The sequence below is a fragment of the Myotis nattereri genome (genome assembly GCF_964212035.1).
Source record: "Myotis nattereri genome assembly, chromosome: 5".
Taxonomy (NCBI): domain Eukaryota; kingdom Metazoa; phylum Chordata; class Mammalia; order Chiroptera; family Vespertilionidae; genus Myotis; species Myotis nattereri.
The window spans coordinates 29,547,689-29,567,558 of NC_138080.1; the positions used below are offsets into that span (position 1 = coordinate 29,547,689).

The window sequence follows — 19,870 nt, forward strand, 5'->3', positions numbered from 1 at the left end:
CCCTGTCCTACGGGCCAATCACAGGATCACAGAGCTGAGGTTCTGGTCCCTGGGGCATCTGAGCCCAGAGGCTGCCTATGAAAGGGCTTCCCCACAGGGGCAGGGCCCCAGGGAGGATGGGACAAAAGGTGCTGAGTGATCCTTCAGGTCTTGGTAACTTGCTCCAGGCTGGAGACGAGGGCCTCCAATGGTGGGAGCATCCCTGCAACCCCAGCCAGAGGGCCAAGCCCCCTGCCCCTGCCCCCAGATGTGAAAACTCAGGATGTTCATCCAAGAAATTCCCCCTCACTGGCCTAGGCCTCTCTCCATCTGGGAGCTGGACATCAGAACACCAGCAGCCCAAGCCGGGTCCAGCTTCCATCTTCCCAGAACCTGCACCATGCCGACAGCACGCCCCCACACTGCACCCCCTTCTCAGAAATGATCAGGTGCTCTGAGCTCAAGGATGAACGGGCTCACTCTCCCTAAGGGTTACCAAAGGCTGCCAGCATCTGGGAGGGACTCTGCACTGGGGTGCTGGCACCTGGCTTGACGAAAGAACCAGTCAGTGAACCTTCCAAGACTTTCTTTCCTCGACCTCCAACACATAAGGTTATCAGAGGTGAAGACACCAGGAATTCAGCTATTCACAGAAACCCAGCAAAGTGACCTGACTTCAAGTCCAGCCAAACCAAATGGGGGGCAGGCAGGTCTCAAGAAATCCCTGCCATACCAGTCTCCCTCTCAGCTAGGATGGTGGGCTCACGCAGGACAGGGGGACACATAGGGGGCCACTGTTTAGCCAGAAACTGCCGAGGGCAGGTGCCTGGCCGGGAGTCACACACACATCCTCCATCTAAATCCACAAGACTTCCCTGTGAGGCTAGTCAGCCCCTGTCCAGGTGAGAAAAGAGAAGCCCAGAGCGGGAGTGCCACTTGCCGGATGTCACACAGGGAGGCCTGCCCCCAGTGCTTACGCTCTCTGAACGTGTAAAGGAAACAACCCACAGGACACTTCCTGGCCTGAATGCCCTGAACTGGCAGTGCCAAGCACACTGGTTCTTGACTTGGGGGGGTGGGGGGAGGGGGGCTCGCAGTGCCACCTGCAGTCTGGGCAAGAGGGAAAACGACTGAGTCAGTGGAGCAAGGCAGCGGCTTCTGGGGAGAACATGGTAGCCACTGTCCCGGACCTGCCTCCACGCCTCTCCCCCCCCCCCCCCCCCCCCGGCCTCTTTGTTTCTCCTTTCTGGGCACTGGGCAGCCAAACCCAGGACATCAAACCACAGCTTCCATTTGAGCCTCGAAGTTCAGAGAGTTTTATTTTTCCTTTATTATTTTTGGAAAGGCCTTGCTCCCACCCCATTTCTTCACCATCAGGCCTGCCGGGCAGGGAACACCATTAAAACCAAGCTCACATTCACTGTATAGGGTGGCACTATGGCTTAAACCCTTTGTCCCCAATAGGGCCCTTGACAGCTACAGACCTCTCCCCATTCTAGCCCAGCTGCACCAGTAACACTAGAAAACCAAGCCAATAAAAGTGATTTTTTTCATTAAAAAAACCCTTTATAGTCATTTCATGTCGGTTGGAAATCACAGAAATTGGGCAGAAAAAAAACCCCGAGGGACAAATACAAATGAAGAGCACAGCATCTCCCCAACAGTTCTCTGCTCCCTGGGCGGCCGGGAAGGAGTGGGGCAGGCCTACGGGCATCTACATGACGGGCGGGGCCTGGCCGCCGGGCTGCCCGGGGCTCAGCTGTCCTCGTCGTCCAGGGACTCAGAGTCCACGTGCGCCCTCTGGCGCTCCTGCCGGTCCTTCCCTGGCCCGTCCAGGTCGGGGCCCTCCCTCGCGCTGCTGGTGAAGCACAGCACGGTGGGGGTGAGCAAACTGCCTTTCTGTCTGTCTATCTCCGTCTACCACCGACAAACTAAAAGCCCTAGGCCCATCCCACCGTGCCCAATGCAGTGGGTGTGTGTTGAATGGTCTGGGGTTCTCAGCAGGCCGCACACCACACTCGAGGGTGGTTGTGAACAGACTGCCTGCACCCACTCCTGGAGAGTTGGGAGGAAGCCACTGTCTCTAGGATCTGACCCAGGGCAGCTCAGCTTCCTCGCCTGGGGCGCCCTGAGGGGTCTGTTGCCAAGGTAGGGGATGGGAGGCCAGCACGTGGGGGCCAAGTCTCTGGGACCCTGACCAGGATAAGCAGCCCAGACATCAGGGTGCCTTCTCAGCAAGTTGCCCCCCTCCCCTGCTTTCTTAGAAAGTCACCCCCAGTGCCACAGCCCCCAGGGACACTTACTCATTGTGTAACAAGTCTTCAGAGGAGCCCCCCACTGGCCCCTCTTCCAAGTTCTGTCCTTCCTCCTGTTCCTTGTCCTCCGTGCTCCCACCCTTCTGGGATGTGGCCTCACCATTCACTGAGGCTGAGAGATCTGGGGGAGGGAAGGGGGTCATACGACACTGTGGTGCTATTGCCCAGGACCCCTGTCCCCTTCCCATTGAGAGCAGGTGGGAGAGCAAGCCAGCTTTGGGACAGGGGACCCTCGACACCCCTGAAGGACCCTGGCCCCATGTGTCCACAATCACCTCTACCTCCGTGCCTCCCAGTCGCACGGGGACTGGCAGCTCCACCAGCCCACGGCTGGCTGCATGTGCTTCTGCAGCCAGCCCAGGCCCCTGAAGAAGGGAGGGGCCAGTAAATGAGTGCTGAGGCTGGGACAGAGGTAACACCCCGCTGGGCTAGCCCCCAGGCTGCTGAGGCTTTTTCAGCCGAGCCAACTTAACACCAGTCTGAAGGGCTACTCTAAGCATCTGTCATGAGGACCAGGTGACGCCAGCAGGAACACCTCCTGCTCCCAAAGGCCACTGTCCCTGCTGGAAACATCCTTTTTCCTCTCAGCTCACCCATGACGCTCCAGCTGCAGCCCAAGGCCTGTGCCTCACTTGGCTCACACACACTTGGCGCACACACACACACACACCCTCCTACACTGCCTGACTCTGAGTGAGAGTCCAGAGACCGTGAGGGGCAGAGGTGTGTGCGTGTACCAGCCACGAGCTGCCTTGGGGACAAAGCCAGGCCTGCGCAGAGAGCACCAGGACACACCACCACTGTCATCAGGGGAGGAGCCCACCCAGCTCACCAGCACTGGCCTCATCCTCCGCCCTCTCCGACGGGGCCTCCTCTCCCACCGGAGCCTCCTCAGGCTTCTCTGCCTCCGCTGGCTCCTTCTCCACTCCAGTCCTGGTTGCCTTCTGAATGGCCTCAACCTTTGGTCCCAGGACCCGAGACTTGAGCCGGGTGTAGACCTCCGCAGCCTTCTCCATCACCTCCTTGTTGGCCTTGTAACGGCGAATCTGCCCGCCAAGAGGCCTGGCTCAGGGAGTGTAGTTGGCCTCACCCCCCCTCCCCGCCCTGAGACCCTCCCTACTGCTGCCACCACCTGGGCACCTCCCACGGAGACTGGCACACCCCTGGGCAGTCCACCGGCCCTCTCCTCACTGACCAAGGGCAGCTGAGGCTAGACCCCGGCCCGCTTCCAACCCTGGGCTCCAACTGTACCTTTTTCAACGTGGCCACCACATCAGTGTTCTTCTGGAGAATATGCGAGGTCACCTGCAGGGTCCCAAGCTCCTCTAGTGCGTTCAAACACCTCTTCACGTCCTGAGGGTGGGAAAGTAAGAAGTAAGGAGGGATAGCACCTAGGCGACCCAATAGGTCAGAGTAGGACACCCCAGGGCTTTCCCTGTGGAAAGAGCTGCAGAAAGACCCAGATTTGGAGGGATTTGGGGCCCGCCCACAGCACCAGCTGGCAGGGACACTGAGCACTGCACATCAGGATGGCCCTCAGCTAGGGGACACACAATAAAAACAATGGATCCCGCCCCACCCCGCCCCATCCACCCAAGGAACCCTGGATTTGCTGCAATTCCTGGAGACTTCTAAGGGAGCTCTAGACATGCAGGGGTGGCAGGGACTGCTTCATCAGGGAAAGTGGCTTCTCATGACCCCAAGGTGTGTCTTACCGGATTATCAACCTTTAGGGCGAACTTGATCTCGCTGTGCAGTTTCTGAAGCTTCTCCTCCACGGAAGGTTCTGTGGCCAGGAGAGAACGCACTGCCTGGGCCTCAGCTCCCAAGCCCAGACTTGGCCAAGGGCCTGAGCACCCCTACGTGACAGAAGAACCTGCCCCCTCCCGACCTCAGCAACCGTGGGCTGCAAGACCTTGGCAGCGACTGTGACAGCTGGGCCCTCACCTTTCTTCTTCTCAACCTTCCTGTCGGGTGGGAACCCTTCTGACCGCTTCCGGGTTCGTTCCACCTTCATGGGCCTGTGAAGACTCAATCCCTTTAGGCCTCTGACCAACATCCACGAAGCCACCCTGGCCCAACCACTGCCATCCTCCCCACTAAGGGCCGGGAGCTACAGAAGAAAACCTTTAGGAGGCCCCAAAGCTGTGAGGAGGGGTCAGGGATCTTCGTGACCTGGTCTAAGACAGGCACCTAGGACAAACCATGTGAAATCTCAAAGTTCTTTTTTTTTATATATATATGTGGCTGTGGGTTAATGTCTAGTATGTAAGACCCAGTGAATGAGTTACTAAAAGGTGCTCCACTTGGACACTCATAAACAACAGCAACACTCGTTAACATGGTTCCAGTTCGCTATAACCGGTTTGGCTCAGTGGATAGAGTGTCGGCCTGCGGACTGAAAGGTCCCAGGTTCGATTCCGGTCAAGGGCATGTACCTTGGTTGCGGGCACATCCCCAGTAGGAGACGTGCAGGAGGCAGCTGGTCGATGTCTCTCTCTCATCAATGTTTCTAACTCTCTATCCCTCTCCCTTCCTCTCTGTAAAAAATCAATAAAATATATTAAAAAAACAAAACAAAACATGGTTCCAGTTCTATACTCTACTCAGCAGTCAGGCTGCAAGTTCCCAGTGGGTAGATTCCAACCAGTGGCTAGAATTCCATTTCAAAATGTCAGGGAGATGTGCTGGCCCCACAGTGGGTCTTGGACTTAAAAAGCCTGAGAACCACTGGTCTGGGGACAGTTTCCCCTTTGGCACTACTGACATCAGCGCCAGGCCATTCTCTGTGGGGGGCCATCCTGCATACTATGCTGTGTTGAGCAGCATCCCTGGCCCCCATTCACTTGATGTCTGGAACACCCCAGTCAAGGACCACAATCCTGAACAGAGGACACTTCAACAGGATCTGTTTACCAAACTAAATTTGGAAGCTGGGCCCCTCCAATAAGGAGAACCTGGGGACCAGGATGGGCCTCGGGGAGCTAGGGCAGACAGGCTAAGTGAGTGCTGACCTGGATCGGGGCTTCTCCTCAGGGCGCCCTTTCTTCTCCTTCTGGCTGGGTCTCTTCACAGGTTCTGTGTTTTGTGGCTGCAACTTCTTAGCTGATTTCTTCACCTGCAGCAGCAAAATAGAGGGGCTGGAGCGGCAGGGGCTGGCTCTGAACTCCTGAACTCCCCCTTGGGGAGACAACACTTCCTGCCACCACCTTAACACTGCTGGGAGCTGGTAGAATGGACAGGATGGAATGGGAAAGGTCCCTGTGTACCATCCATCCCTGGCAGCAGATCTCAGGCTCTGAAAGGCCCACCAACAGTGGGGCAGCCCTTCGTATTCCTTCTTCCAAGCAGGACACTTCCTGAGGCAGGGAACTTGGTCCCCACTTTGGGACAAGGGAAAGCAACTGGGAGAGAACAGGGTGTTGTCAGGCTTTCCCCATTCCCATGTAAAGTGGGATCCTGGTCTAGAATGTGATGCACCCTGGAAGTCAGTCAGACTCTCGGATTCAGGCCCACACCAACTCATGGGGCTTGATTGTCACCACTGCCCTTTGCTGGCATCAGAGTCTTCCTGACTGCTCCCATGCTCACCCCACAAGCTGTTACCCCATAGTGGCCAGAGGACACATGTGGACATCTAAGTCAGATCCACCCCTTGTCTGCATACAGCCCTTCAGGTCTCCCACTTCCCTCAGGGTAAAAGTCTAAGTCCTCCCCACAGTCCACAAGGCCCTGCACATCCTGACTCCATTCCCTCCCTGACCTCACTTTCTTCTCTCCCCCTGGCTCACTCTGATCCAGCCATACAGCCCTTCTTCTTCCTCCAACATGCCAGGCATGGTCTTGCCCCAGGGCCTTTGCACAGGCTTCGCCCACAGTCTAGGAAGTTGTTCTCCAAGTTATCTTCCCAGATCACCTCCCACTTAACTCAGATCCCTACATGTCACCTTCTCGACTGCAGCCTTTAGGGTCTACCCCATTTAAAATAGAAACCCTCCCATCCCCACACTTCATGGCCTTCCCTTTGCCTTATTCCTCTTAGCACAGAATGCTCTGGAAAGCACCATGTAACATTTTAATGTTGTTTACACTCCTTCTCCCTCCCTCGGATATCAGCTCCTTAACATTGGGGGTTTCTGTGTGTCACCCACTGCTTTCGCGCCACACCCCCAGCACCCAGAACAGTGTCTAATACACAGCAGGTGCTCAATAAACATGCTGGATAAAGGAACGGACTTGAAGGGGTGGGTGTTAGGGAGAAGCCTCTTCAGTTACCCATGTTTCCCCCCCAACCCCCATGGGCTACATGACCCCCGCCAGGTGGGGCGCACCTCTCTCTCCAGCTCAGCCTCCGGCTCCGAGTCAGAGGAGGACTGGGGCCCCCGTCCCCGACCCTTCCGGCCACGCTGCTTCCTGACGGGCTCTTCCTCATCCCTGACCTCATCGCCGCTGCTTCCCCCACTGCCCCCTTGCAGGGCTTCCCCACGCTCAGCCCGTTCACGCCTCCGCTCCTTCTCTTCCTTCTCCTGCTCCCGCAGCCGCCGCAGCTCTTCCTCCTGCTCCCGGCGCCGCCGGGCCTCCAGCTCGCGTCGCCGTTCCTCATCACGGCGCTTCCACTCGCTGATTCGGTCTACCTCCTCACTGTCGCTGGGGGTGCAGGCCAATTAGAGAGGGGGCCTGTCCTCAGAAGGCACTGCTCCAGACCCACCCACAGCCTGGCTGAGGACCCTATCAGAAGCAACCCACCTGTCACTGCTTGAGCTGCTCGGGGGCCGCTCAGGCTTCGGTTTCCGCCCGCGGGGCTTGGGGGGAGGCTTCTCAGCTACGAAAAAGAAAGGGTGGCCTTCTTCTGCACTGTCCTCCAGGCGGGGCAGGGGACCCCCACAGCCCAGCCCAGAGGCGAGGGCCCATGTGGGGCAGGCCCCAGGGAACCAGGTCAGAACCAGTGCCAGCTACCTACCTGGCTTCCTGCTCCTGGGAGGTTTCTTTACTGACACATCCGAGTCTGAGGAGGAGGACGAGGAGGCCAAAGAGGAGGAAGAGGCCGACCTGGCCACGGCCACTGGCTCACCTTTGACCCCTTCAGATTCTGGTTTGGAATCTGAGTCCGAGGCCGATGGCGGCTTCTGGAAGAGGCCGGGGCATGGAGGTGAGAGAGCAGACCCCAGCACCCCTTACAGACCCCAACCCACAACACTTCACCTCCCCCAAAAAAGCTTTTTTAGGCTTAGCATCATAGGCAGCCCTGGATGTGCCTGCAGCTGCCTGATCCTTCACCTTGGTCACAGTGCATAGCCTCCCCAGACCTCCCGCCTCCTGGGTAAAGTGCAAGGATTTTTCCCAGTGGCAAGAGCTTTTTAAAATCTTGCCTGGAGGCCCAACTAGATGTGCTGCCCTCTTCCACTGTCTCTGCCCCCGAGCTCCTGAGTCCCCAGCACACACTTGTACATGTACACTCACATCCACGTGTGTACATGTACACAATACACATAACACTTGTATATAACTTGTACATAGCTCATACATGTCAGACAACACACTCATGTACTTGTACACACCACACATGCACACTTGTACAGGTATGCACATGCTCATACACACACAAGCACATACAATACATACATCCATACATTCACACACACACACACACACACACACACACAACACAGCTCTCTCTCTCTCTCACACACATGCACACATGCACACAGCTTCCTCTCTCTCTCTCTCTCTCTCTCTCTCTCTCACACACACACACACACACACACACACACACACACACACACAAGGGACAACTAAGAGTGCTTCATTCCCTTCTGATGCCAACACCTGTAAAAGACAGGAGCGGCAAAAAAATAGGTCATCTGCTCAGGGAAGTGCTCTGCACACATGGTACTCAGAAACTAGGGGCTGAGGCCATCAGTGAAGCCAGACGTGGAAGTCAGCAGTGCCCTGGCCTACGCCCTATCCTCCTTCAAAAAGGACCCAACTCTAATTGTGGACAGTGGTTGGTGACCTTGAGAGAAGCTCTAAGAGTTTCTCCCAGGTGAGCATAAAAAAAAAAAACCCACCTCTAGCCTGGCTGGTGTTGCTCAGTGACTGAGCGTCAACCCAGGAACTAAGAGGTCAGGGTACATGCTCGTGTTACAGACTCAATCCCCAATAGGGGGTGTGCAGGAGGCAGCCAATCAATGATTCTCGCTCATCATTGATGTTTCTATCTCTCTCTCCCCCCCTCTCCTTTCCTCTCTGAAATCAATAAAGATATCCGTATTTAACAAAAATAAGTAAGTAAAATGAAAACATACTTTAAAAAAACCACACAACACACCTCTACCTTTTTCTTCCGTCCTGCCAGGGGGCCCCGCCGTGGCACCCGAACCATGGCTTTCTTCTCAGGGGTGAAATCCTGGGCAGAGAGAAGAGAGCTGAACAGAATTCAACTGGCTGGCCACTGCTCGGTTCCCACCTGTGTATCTCTCCCCACCCACCCAAGGAGCAAACCACCTGTTCACCTGGTCACTGGTCTTCTCTGACTCAGATGAGCTTTCAGAGTTCTCCTCCTCAGACGGGGACACACTAGCCTGATCCAGGTCACTGGAGGCCTTCCGGGCTCGTTTTGAGACCGACATCTGGAGGGAGAGCAACCCAAACAGACCAGAAAAGAATATGTGCTCAGCAGAGCCGTCTCCCCCCTGACCCCTCTTATCCCGGGAAAGAGCTCGAACTCTACAACAGGGGTGTGGAATTCTGGCCCAAGAGCCGTATAAGGCCCAAGAAATCATTTGGTCTGGCCTGCCAAGGCATTAGAGATGAGTTAATTAAATGTTTGACCAAATATAGCAGGCTAATTTTTAAGGTGATAATTTTGGCACGAGAACGTTATAAGTATCCAAGTGGCCCTTGGCAGAAAAAAGGTTCCCCACCCCTGCTCTAGAACTTTTAACGAGGTCAACTAGGACCCTTCGAGAATCTGATTAAAAAACCAGGAGTGGATAAGTAAGCTGCAGGATGCAACTTCAGGCTGGAAGGAGAAAGAGTCAGGGCACTGCTGGGCCACCAGCCCCTCACAGGCCAGGTGCACCTGCCCCACCCCACCCCTACCTTCAAGGTTGATGCTTTTCGCTTCAGACTGCTGTTGTCACTGCTCTTGTCTGAGTCTGAATCACTCTCCATCCTGTCGCTGGCAGCTGCAGCAGTCACGGCTGTGACAGTCATGACGCCCCTGTCCTCGTCGTCTTCACTCCTCCCTGCCGGGTCAGCTTCAGGGGCCTCACTGTCAGAGGAACTCACCGGCTGGGAGGAGGGGGCAGAGACAGTGAGTGAGTTCATTCTCAGGCTTGGGTGGATTTCCCAACCAGGGCAGCAACCCAGAGGACAGCACCCACCAGTGGCAGTGTCTCAAATGCCAGGGCCTCCTCACTTTCCCAATGGGGAAATTGAGGCCCAGAAAGCCCTGAGAACTGAGGCAGGAGGCTGAGATGGACAAAACTATGATTCAAGCACTGTGGGACTCATGGTAAAACCCTGGGCAAGTGACTTAAGCCTCTCTGTACCTCAGTTTCCACATCAAAGCAATGAGGATGTCACCGCTTTGGCCTCACAGGGATGAGACACAAGTGGTATGTGATGTACTTAGAACAGTGCCCAGACTGGCAAGAGATCCATCAAGGCTTGCTTTTTATTACTATTACTATTATTATTATTCTCATAATTAAGAGAAGGGAGCTGACCTAACACAGGACCTCTGGGCTTAAACTTCAAGGCACTGTTATTTCTGCTTTACCCCAAATTCCTATAGAATGGAATACTATTCAGCCATAAAGCGGGATGAAGCTCTGACACAACCTTATGTGTGGCATTTGTTCTACTCGAACCATATGCTAGGCTCATTTACAACTCACTTTTGGGAGGAGGTACTCGGTGCCAGGTACTGTGCTAGGTAGATGGTAAGTGCACAGATATGAACAGAACATGGTCCCTGCCCCTGGGGAACTTACAATCTAATGGGAGAAACCAACCATAGCCACCTGGACAGACCAATGTCACACTGTGGTGAAGGGCAGCAATGAAGATATCAGCACATGAGTGGGAAGGATCAGAGAGAGGTGTATGCCAGGTGGTGGGAGTATTTTGCACTGGGAGGGGGACCTCAGAAGACATAACATTTTAGCTGAGGAGTTGTCCCAAGCATGCAAAGGGATAGGGGCTAGAGGCATTTGGGAAGACAGGATTGGCATAAGTGAAGGTTCCCCTAAGGAATCTGGACAAGTAGGGGGGGAGGGTGCGGGCCGGGGAGAGGCACAGCGAAAGAAAAGCAAATGACAGCAGAGAGGCTGGGGGGTTAGGCCCGGCCAGGTGAGGCAGGGGTGATCAAGGCTCGAGGCGGTCAGCAGATGGCACAATGACAGGCCACAGGGCTTTCTCGGGTCCCTTTTTGAACTTCTGTATGTTTTATGTTTGTGTGAGGAAGACGGATGGGCCCCGGTCATATATAGCCATCATTCAGTCATTCAATGAACATCACGGAATACCTGCTATATGCCTGGGCCTGTGCTGGGGCTAGAGACGAGTAAGTCAGGGTCCCTGTTCTTGGGAACCTCATAGTCTAATGGGGATACAGACAAGTAAATGCAATTACAACACAGCATGAGGGGAGGCACCCAGCCAAATCCAAGCATAAAATCTGACCAGGTTTTTTCACAGTATGTACCTCTTTTCTAAATAACTGATTTTTTAAAGAACAAGATTGAGATTCTTAAAAGCTACATTCTCTGGAATTATATGGAAACAACCCAAATGTCTATATACTGATGAGTAAATAAAATGTGGGATAGCTATAGAATGGAATATTATTCAGCCATAAAAAGGAATGAAGCTCTGACACATGCTAACCAACACGAGTGAACCTTGAAAGCATGCTCAGTGAGAGAAGCCAGATACAAAGGCCAAATACATGATTCCATTCATATGAAATGTCCAGAATATGCAAATTCATCAAAACAGAAAGTAGGTTAGTAGTTCCTACTGTTTGGGCAAGAGAGAACTGAGGGTGACTGCTAATGAAGAAGGTTGTTTCTTTGGGGGTGATAGGAATGTTCTGGAATCAGATAGTAGTGACGGTTGCACAACATTGTGAAAGTATTAAAAGCCATTGTACTGTATGCTTTAAAATTCTGAATTTTATGTTATGTGAATTTTACCCCGATTAAGAAAAAAGACACTACCCCCAAAAAGCCACATTCCCTTGGTGTGATGACAGTTCTATGGATTGGAACAGGGCATGCACGCTGACCAAGAAAAAAGCGAGGAGGACCAAAAGGGCATGAGAGGACAGGAGAGGGCTGCACCAACGGGACGAACTAAGTGAGACTAGAAAGAGGAGCAAGGAGAGGTGGAGGTTTGTGTGCCTGGGTGGCCAGGAGGAGGGAAGACGGGTCATGAACAGCTGGACAGAGGTAGAGGCCAAGTCCCAGCAGCACATCAAATAGAAGAGAATGGACATGTGAGAGTAGAAGCGTGGGCACCACAGCCAGACCGGGGACGGCAGTGACACAGGAAGGACCGAGCGGATGGAATGGCCGGGAGGGACTCAGTCTGCCATTACTCCCCACTCCATGCTCACTCCGGGTACAGAGCCACATTCTTCCCCCTCCGAGAAACTGAAGTCATAAGCCCCCCCGGCCTTCACCACAATCCCTATTTAACAGGAGAGAAAAATGAGAATCGTGTTGACAGGACTTGGCAACTCAGCACCAAACACCTTTTGTCTCCCTTGCATCACTGTGACCTTAGGCAGGGAGGCAGGGCCTTGTCTGTATGGTTGACAAGATTAAAAAGTATAAAAAGAAGTAGGCTAAGGCCCACACCTAAAACGCTAGAGGAATCGCGCCTTTATGGTGGGTTTCTGTCACACTGTCCTCCAGGACTGAGGAGCACCACTGGTAGACAGAGAAAGGAGATGCTATCCCGTTTGTCCCTTGGAGAGTAAGTGACTAACTGGCTGGTCCAATGCATTTGCAAGTGTTAAGTCAAGTGCAAACCACCAAACACTGAGCTCATCCTCTCTCTTCTCTCCCCCTCTTCCTCTCTGTGTGTAACTTGTGGAAGCTGTTATCCTCATTTTGCAGATGAGAAAAAAGCTGGTGTGACAAGACAGCACAGCAAGTAAGTGTCAGAGATGGGATGCAAGGCAGGTTCACCTTGGCCACGAAGCCTGGGTCCTGCACACAGCTAGTGCTGATTAGATGCCTCCTCGCTTCTACCGAGCTCTTGATCAACTGTGCCTCCATGGCCCAGTCAGGTGATTGGGATGAATGGGCGTGGTCCACAATTAGGGAAACCGAGACTCTGGACACTAAGTGGCTTGCCCTACACTGTGCCTGTGGGTAGAGCCAGGAGCTCTGATCTGGGTCAGCCCATGGTATCTAAGTGTTGGGAACTCTGATCCATGTGGAGAAGTTTGGGGGACATTTGGACATCCAGTGGCTAAGTGATGAGATGAGCACTCATTTCTCTCAATGTCTTACTGAATCTGGATATGAATGAGGTGGAAAGGGAAGGTGAAATCCAGCCTGGCCTCCTCATTCCCAACTACTATCTTGCACTTACAAGGTACCTGACACACATTTGCTCACTTGAACCTAGGTTCAGATGCCCACATAGCACTGCCCTTTTTTTAAAAAAGATTGTTACTGATTTCAGAGATGGAGAGAGAAAAACATCAATGATGAGAATCATAGATCAGCTATCACCTGCATGACCCCACTGGGGATCGAGCCTGCAACCCGGGCATGTACTCTGACCAGGAATCAAACCGTGATTTCCTGGGTTCATGAGTTGATGCTCAACCGCTGAGCCACACTGGCCAGGCTACCAGGCTGATTTTTAAGTTGACAATTTTGTATGGTCCACGAATGTTATAAATATCCAAATGGCCCTTGGCAGAAAAAAGGTTCCCCACCCCTGATGTATAGAAGTTATTCTTGGGGCCTTCCTCCTCATCCTCTAGGCCCTTATCATGGCTTCTATCAGCCAGAGGGAAAGTAATTTTACCCCGGAAGGCGGGAGGCCTAGGTTTTAGTCCCAGCTCTGCTCTAACCAGCTTGAGAACCTTAGATACGTCCCCTTACCTCTTCCTGTATCAGTGACCAGATACAGTAAATGGCATCCTTCTAAGTCAATGGTGTTCAACCAAGGGTGACTTTGTCCCTCATTTGGCAACATCTAGAGACATTCTGGTTATCATGATGGGGTGCTCCTGGCACTGAGTGCATGGGGGCCAGAGAAGCTGTTCAATATTCCATGGTGCCTAGGACAGCCCCCCACAAAGAGGTCTCAGATTCAAGCTGGGTCCCTCTGAGCAATCAAGGGAACTCTCTGGGCCTTAGTTTGCTCATCTGTAAAATGGGGGAAATGCCACTGGCCCACCCCACTCTAGGATTACTGTGTGGATCAAAGGATAATGAAGTTGGAACCGTAGCAAGATACCATTTTTCACCTCCTGGCTTGGCCAAGGGATGTGGAACAGGCCTTGCCAGACACTCCTGGTAGGAGCACCAGATGAGTTAAGGCTGTCGGAAAGAATGAGGCTATTCTCTGCATGTTGCCATGGGCCAGTCATCAAGCTATATTATTGGGGGGATAAAGCAAAGTAGAGAATTATATGCTTTAAAAAAGAAAGCTATAGGGTTTTATATGCATAAAGAATCCTGGAAGGATATAAGGAACTGGTAGCTGTGGCTGTCTTAAGAGGAAATGGAAACAGAGTGACCAGGAGGCAGGAATGACTTTTCACTGTACGCCCCTTTTGTACCTTTTCAATTTTATACCATGACACTGTATTCCCACTCAAAATGTAAAAATAAACTGCAAACTTAGAGGATGAAAAAAGAGACTGTTCAGGTACCCATAAAGCAATGACTCTAAGTCTGAAGACTGGCTCCACCAGAAGCATCTAGGATGATGCCTGGGAAGAAAAACCCCAAGGTCCCCAGAGCTCCGACCTAAACTACTAAACCTAAACCTCTAGGGGAGTAGGGGTGAGGTCCAGGAATCTAGACTTTAAACCGATATTCCATCTGTAGGCACAGACTGGTTAGAGAACCAAACAGCAGTGATAAGCTCTCACACTCAGAGCTACTTCTCAACATGGGGAGCCTGCATGGGCCTAGTTTAATGTCAAGGTCATACCATTTTTGAGTTCTCTTTCCTCGAGGGCAAGCATCTACATAGTACTTAGCAAGCTGTGGGTGTGCAATAAATATTAAATGGAGTGATGATTCACCAGGAGGCAATAAGCTTAGGATGTAACCAAACAGAACTTGAGGTGGGGCCAGAAAAAGAGCTCATGAAACTCAACTACCTTAAAGACCTTCCGATTCCCAGTTAGGGACGTGCAAAGCAAAGGAAAAGAGTGGGTATCAAAGCAAGGGGACCTCTGTCTCCCAGACCCATCACTGGAGGTAAAAGTCAAATACCCCCCAACATGCACTAAATATGTGAGCCTGGTCCACCTGTTGAGTGAACCCTAAATTCTGGGCCATGAGCTCCTGGAAGGCAAGAAGTGTGCCAGTCATTTTGAATTCCTGGTCCCTAGCTGGTGCAGGTGTCAGTACAGTAGTCTGCTGGATCAGTTGGTGGACTGAGCCACAGGGGGCACACCCAAACCATCTTAAGATCCGAAGTTCTCAAGCAGGACCTGGCCCCACAGAACCAAGCCCTCTCTGACTCCTGCTTCCCTCCCCACAGACCTTGCTGGTAGTACTTTTTCTCTCTTCCAGCCAAGCTCTGCCCACGTTGGTCAGTTTGCTTCCAGCCAATCTTGAGCCCACCCATGCTGAGGCCAGGCTACTCCGACTCCCTACGCCACCCACAGAAACCCCAAAAGCAGTGGTTAACAACAGAGTGGAGAACCCCAGCCTAGCCTCCCTTCATCTGCATCTCACCCCAAAATACCCAGGGCAAGGCACCCCTCTGCCATCCTTCTGCAGCCTTCCACAGCTTTCTATGAACTTAACTTCAACTTTTCTAGATCTTTCCCTTCCCTGAATGTTTTCAGATACTGATGTGCCACTAAGATGTCATCTCTGTGATCCTTGGCATTTTTTTTCCACTTAAGCAAGAACTCTCACATGTACTAACTGCTGTCTTTTTCCAAGTCTAAAATCTGGCAGTAATGGCAGAAGTGGGGGTTATTATTAAAAGGAAAAATGTTTTTCTTAGAAAACAAAAGGTTTTATAAGAGCTAACACTATTATAAATTCACACTAATCCCAGAGCAGTGGGTCTCACCAGGGGTAAGCCCACATCCCTCCACCCCACCCAAGGGACACTAGGCAATGTCTGAGGACATACTTGGTTGTCACAACTGGGGTGGGGGGGAGGGGCAGGGGGAGGAAGGATGCTCCTGGCACCAAGTGGTTGGGGCCAGGAATGCTGCCTAACACTCTATAGTGCCCAAGCCGCCGCCACCCCCCGCCCCCACACACACAGAATTACCCAGCCCAGATTGTCAGTAGCACCAAGAGGGAGAAGCCCTGTCCCAGAGGCCTCTCCTTTTTCTATGAGACAAGCTAAGGCTACTGCTAGTCTCCAGTGCACGTGGGCACCACTTGATTTGGCTCTGCAGACCCCATGCCAGCTGTCCCCAACCCCCAGGTACTCACCAGAGGGGCACTGTAACTGGCGTGGGGATTGTTCTGGATTTCCCACAGTCCCTCATTGAAGCCTTTCCTCTTGTTGGGTTTCCCGTACTTATCTTTCCACTTGTCGTAGGGAAATAGGTCCTTGGGTCCCAGGAAGGCTCTGGAGAGAGAAACCACAGCCGATCCTAGGTGAGCCAGGCCACCCTGGGAGGCACCCCTGGGGGAATTCAAGCCCAGTGAGGGACACTTACGTTTCATGTGTACCAAAGAAGAAGATGGGGTACTTGTTGGGTGGGGGCTTCACAGCACCATCAGCAATGTCATCAATCTGCAGTGAGAGGCCAGTAAGGGGGTAGCTGAGGGGCAGGGCAACTTCACCCACTAACCCAGAAATTAGCCAAGTTACTTAAGGGAAAGCATGCTGGGAGAAGGGAAGCCTTCCACCTAGGAAGATGCATCACCTTCCAGTTAGGCATCTGCATTCCTGTGTACCCCGCCCCCCAAGTGCATATTTATCCCCTCCTCCACACACAGGGTTGCCCCCAAGGTAGGTACCTGAGCAAAGCCAAAAATAGTCCTCTGATCAGCCGGGGGTGGGGCCAAGCTCAGCTTCTATGAACTACCAGGACCCTCCCACAAGAACCCCTCCCTCAAAGAGGGGATCGGGTGGTGGGGTGGTTGGTCTCCCAGAGGCTGCAGCAGGCAGCTCCAAGGATGCAGAGGGTGGGGGGTGGGCTGCAGGAGACAGGCCCCGAGCATCCAGGAAGTCCCACCCTCCCCTACAGGCCCATGGGCTCTAGCAGCTGTCAGTCACATCCCACAGGAGGTTAGCAGCCCCTTCACTTCCAATCAGGTGCTTGGAAATGTTCAGGGCTGAAGAGAGCCAGCTGGAAGGGGGTTGGAGAGGGAGAAGCTGGTACTCTGGAAAGAAGGGAAGTGCCCATAAAGTTTCATTGCTCTGGTGCCCCCCAAGAAAATAACAGTGAGCCAATCAGGTTAAAATGGGTTCTCTGGTCCCCGTTAATTCCTTAACATTCTCAATACCCGGGGACTGCTGAGATCTTCCCTGCTCCCCTCACTCAGCTTCCTTCCTGTTTTATAGGCTACTTTTCAAATCCTTGGCCCTGGGCTGTGGATCTCTGGCATCCATCTCAAGCATCACACTCCCACACAGAAGCATCCCCAAACGCCATCACCCTGAGCTGAGGCCCGGCCCAACATGCCTTCCAGGCCATCTTCTGCTCTGGCCTCACCCAGGGCCCGCCTCTGAGCTCACAGCCCAGACATCCTAGTAACAGCACCAGCCCCAGACTGGTCTCTGGGCAGGGGTCCCCGAGCCTCTCCTGACATCCTATGGTGTCCTCCCTGCACCCCAACCCCCAGCTCCAAGTGCCGACCGTCTGCTTACTTCCACCCACAGAGAGGGAAGGTCCAGTCTGAAAACTCCAGCCGTCTCACAGCACTGTTCTGGCGACTCCCTGCACTCCTTCTATTCTAGTCAAATCTTCCGCCTCATCCTTTCACTGTCCCCGGCTGCTGCCTGAGCCTCGTCCTCCCAACCCCCAAAGTCCTTCAGTCCTACCAAGCACAGTCCACCAATCTCAGCCCGGGGGCAACTTTGGACCTAAGACCTGGCGTTGACCATAACCTCCAGGTCCTCTTCCACACGGACCTGCCCTGAAGAGTGCCCAGAACTTCACCCTGCAGACCTGATAAGGGACCCTGGGCTCAGGACTACCTTTCAGACCTGGATGGAATCCTTCGACCACGAGGGTTCTTTGGATCACAGCTTCCTGCAAAGGGGGTCCCCCAAAGTCCCCTTGGCCCAGCCCCCTTCCCTCATACGCTCTCTTTTGGAACCGATCCCCCTTTGCAAGGGGCTGGTCTCTGATTCAAGCACCTTGGGAGGACAACCACACCCCAAGCCCTCCCTCCAGCTTCCTCCACCAGGCTCTGGGAGTGGGGGGGGAGTCTCCCCAAGCAAGTCTTACTCCAACCTCTCATGTCCCAGACATGATCCGATCAAGTCCTCTCAGCTCCAGTGACCTCAGGAACAGAGCCTCCAGCCCTCGCCACCCTCAGCCTTGACCCTCAAGCCTTCCTCCCTTACTGCGCCCCTCATCCCCAGCCACCCTCACACATGGCCCCAGAGCCCTCAGAACTTGGCTTCTCGTGGCTTCCCCCAGGAAGTCCTTCGGCGGGACGTCCCCTTTCCATCAATTTGATCACTCTCCTCAAATTCCACGTTCCTCAGTTCCCCGCAGACTCACGGGTCTCCCTCCAAATCGAACCATGTCCGCTCAGGGCCCAGATCGCTCAAACCCAACCTTCCTCGGCTCTGGGACTCCCCGAAGCACAGGTATCTCAGCCCGGGACCCCCAGGCCCGCAGCTTGCTTTCCTCAGGTCCGGGGGCCCAAAAAAACACGGCGCGCGAGTTCCTCAGGCCTGGGACCTCCCCAGACCCCCGGCGTGTGTGTGCCCCAGAATCAGGGTCCCCCAGACCTCTCGAGTGCACAAGGCCCGAGGCTCCCCAGGCCCCCAGCTCCCAGACACCAGGCGTGTGGTATTTCAGGCCCGGGACCCCCAGACTTCCAAGAACGCGGGTCCCTCGGACCAGGGACCCCCCTCCAGAACCCGGGCGCACGAGTCTCTCCGGCCCTGGCCGTCTACTGCCCCACCCCCAGCCCCCCCCACCCTCCGCCTGGCACATCTCCCGCGCGGCCTCACCCGGGCCGGCCAGTGCGGGTAGCCCTTCATCTTGGCAAACACCAAGTCCCCGGGCTTGAAGGCGTGCGGCATGCTGGCGGCGGGAAGCCCAGGCCGCGGGAAGCGGCGGCAGCGGCGGCAGCGGGAGCAGCGGTGGAGGCGGCAGCGGGAGGCAGCGCCGGGGGCGGGAGCAGGGAACCAAGGGGGCGGAGACGGTCGCTTGGGCAGCGGCCGGCGCGTGCTTATTGGACTGCGCGCTGCCGCCGGATGTCCCACCTTCCTGCCGTCACCGGCGGGAGACAAGGTCGCTCAGAACCACGTGCCGGGATAGAGGAGCGCAGAGACCAATGAGGAGAGGGGGGTTGGAGAACACGTTAACGGGATTGGATAACGGGTAGAGCAGAGGGGCGTGACCCAGAGGCCTAATTGAAGGGAGAGGAGGTTATGGGAGGTGAAAGGGCAAAGGGGGAAGGAGGGAAACGGAGGCGGTCAGGAGCCGGGTGGAGAGGGGCCAGACTTCTTCGGGGCGGAGCTTAGGGTAGAGGGGCCGGCCATGGGCCGCCATAGTAGGAGGGGCTTTATGAGGGAGGCAAGCCATTGGATACCACAGAAAAGAAGGCCCAATCAATGTAGGCGGCGGGTTGTTTGATAGCCTCCACTCCCAGAGGCGGGGCTTAAAAGAGAGTTGCAGGCCGTTGGATGCCAAACAAGAAGTCTCTCAAGGTAGGGAGCGGCCATTGACTACCACAGAAGGCGTGGCTTATGCATCTGTCCGCCATTGGATATCGTAAGAGAGGAAGTGCAAAATAGGGAGGTGCCTTGGCCTACCCCCCAAGGGGCGGGGCTTAGGAGAAGGAGCGGACCATTGAGTGGGTTCTTAGGTCAGACACCCAGAAAATGCACAAAACACTTAGAAAAAGTTTATTGAACACCATTTGCCAGGGCTACAAAGTACCCAATCTATATGGATTCATTCAAGAAAAATGTTTTTAGCACTGCGTGGCCAAGTTACTTAATGGCTCTGTGTCTCAGTCTACCCACCTGTATTATGGAACTCATAATGTACTGATCTGATAAGGGCACGAGGATTAAATAACTTCACGCCTAAGGCGCTGGCAACTGTGCCTGGCATTAGGAAATACTGGCAGCATTGGTATTGTTAGCCTGCCCTCCAAGAACTCAATGTTAAATAAAAGAATTTAACTTCCACAGCTGAATGTCTTTTT

At 54.0% G+C, this 19,870-nt stretch overlaps 1 protein-coding gene across 7 annotated transcripts; it reads right to left on the bottom strand.

Annotated features, from left to right (window-relative positions):
- Positions 1 to 1,285: 1,285 nt before the first annotated feature.
- HDGFL2 (HDGF like 2) lies at positions 1,286 to 18,808 on the bottom strand. 7 transcript variants are annotated; one of them, XR_013996068.1, is made up of 16 exons: positions 18,666 to 18,808; positions 16,189 to 16,265; positions 15,959 to 16,097; positions 9,396 to 9,587; positions 8,807 to 8,923; positions 8,623 to 8,700; positions 7,255 to 7,420; positions 7,041 to 7,116; positions 6,626 to 6,941; positions 5,309 to 5,412; positions 4,242 to 4,315; positions 4,010 to 4,080; positions 3,546 to 3,647; positions 3,127 to 3,356; positions 2,283 to 2,415; positions 1,286 to 1,837 (listed from the first exon to the last, which is right to left on the bottom strand). XR_013996068.1 is itself a non-coding variant. In XM_081092528.1 (16 exons), exons 1-16 carry the CDS (start codon positions 18,735 to 18,737, stop codon positions 1,735 to 1,737), a joined length of 2,025 nt encoding a protein of 674 aa, XP_080948654.1. In that variant the 5' UTR covers positions 18,738 to 18,808; the 3' UTR covers positions 1,286 to 1,734. The 7 variants fall into 7 exon arrangements, 6 of the variants coding, with proteins under 6 accessions (XP_080948654.1, XP_080948652.1, XP_080948653.1 ...); XM_081092528.1 differs by having other exon boundaries at positions 1,286 to 1,834; positions 3,127 to 3,340; positions 8,629 to 8,700; XM_081092526.1 differs by having other exon boundaries at positions 3,127 to 3,340; positions 8,629 to 8,700.
- Between the last annotated feature and the right edge of the window lie 1,062 nt (positions 18,809 to 19,870).

Bases quoted from the DNA above. Each gene is read 5' to 3' on its own strand.
- HDGFL2 (XM_081092524.1), bottom strand. From the start codon at position 18,737: ATGCCGCACGCCTTCAAGCCCGGGGACTTGGTGTTTGCCAAGATGAAG. The intron at 7,117-7,254 runs GTAGGTAGCTGG...TCTTTTTCGTAG, and splicing joins TCCCAGGAGCAGGAAGCCAG to CTGAGAAGCCTCCCCCCAAG. The intron at 1,838-2,282 runs GTAAGTGTCCCT...GTGCTTCACCAG, and splicing joins GAAGACTTGTTACACAATGA to CAGCGCGAGGGAGGGCCCCG.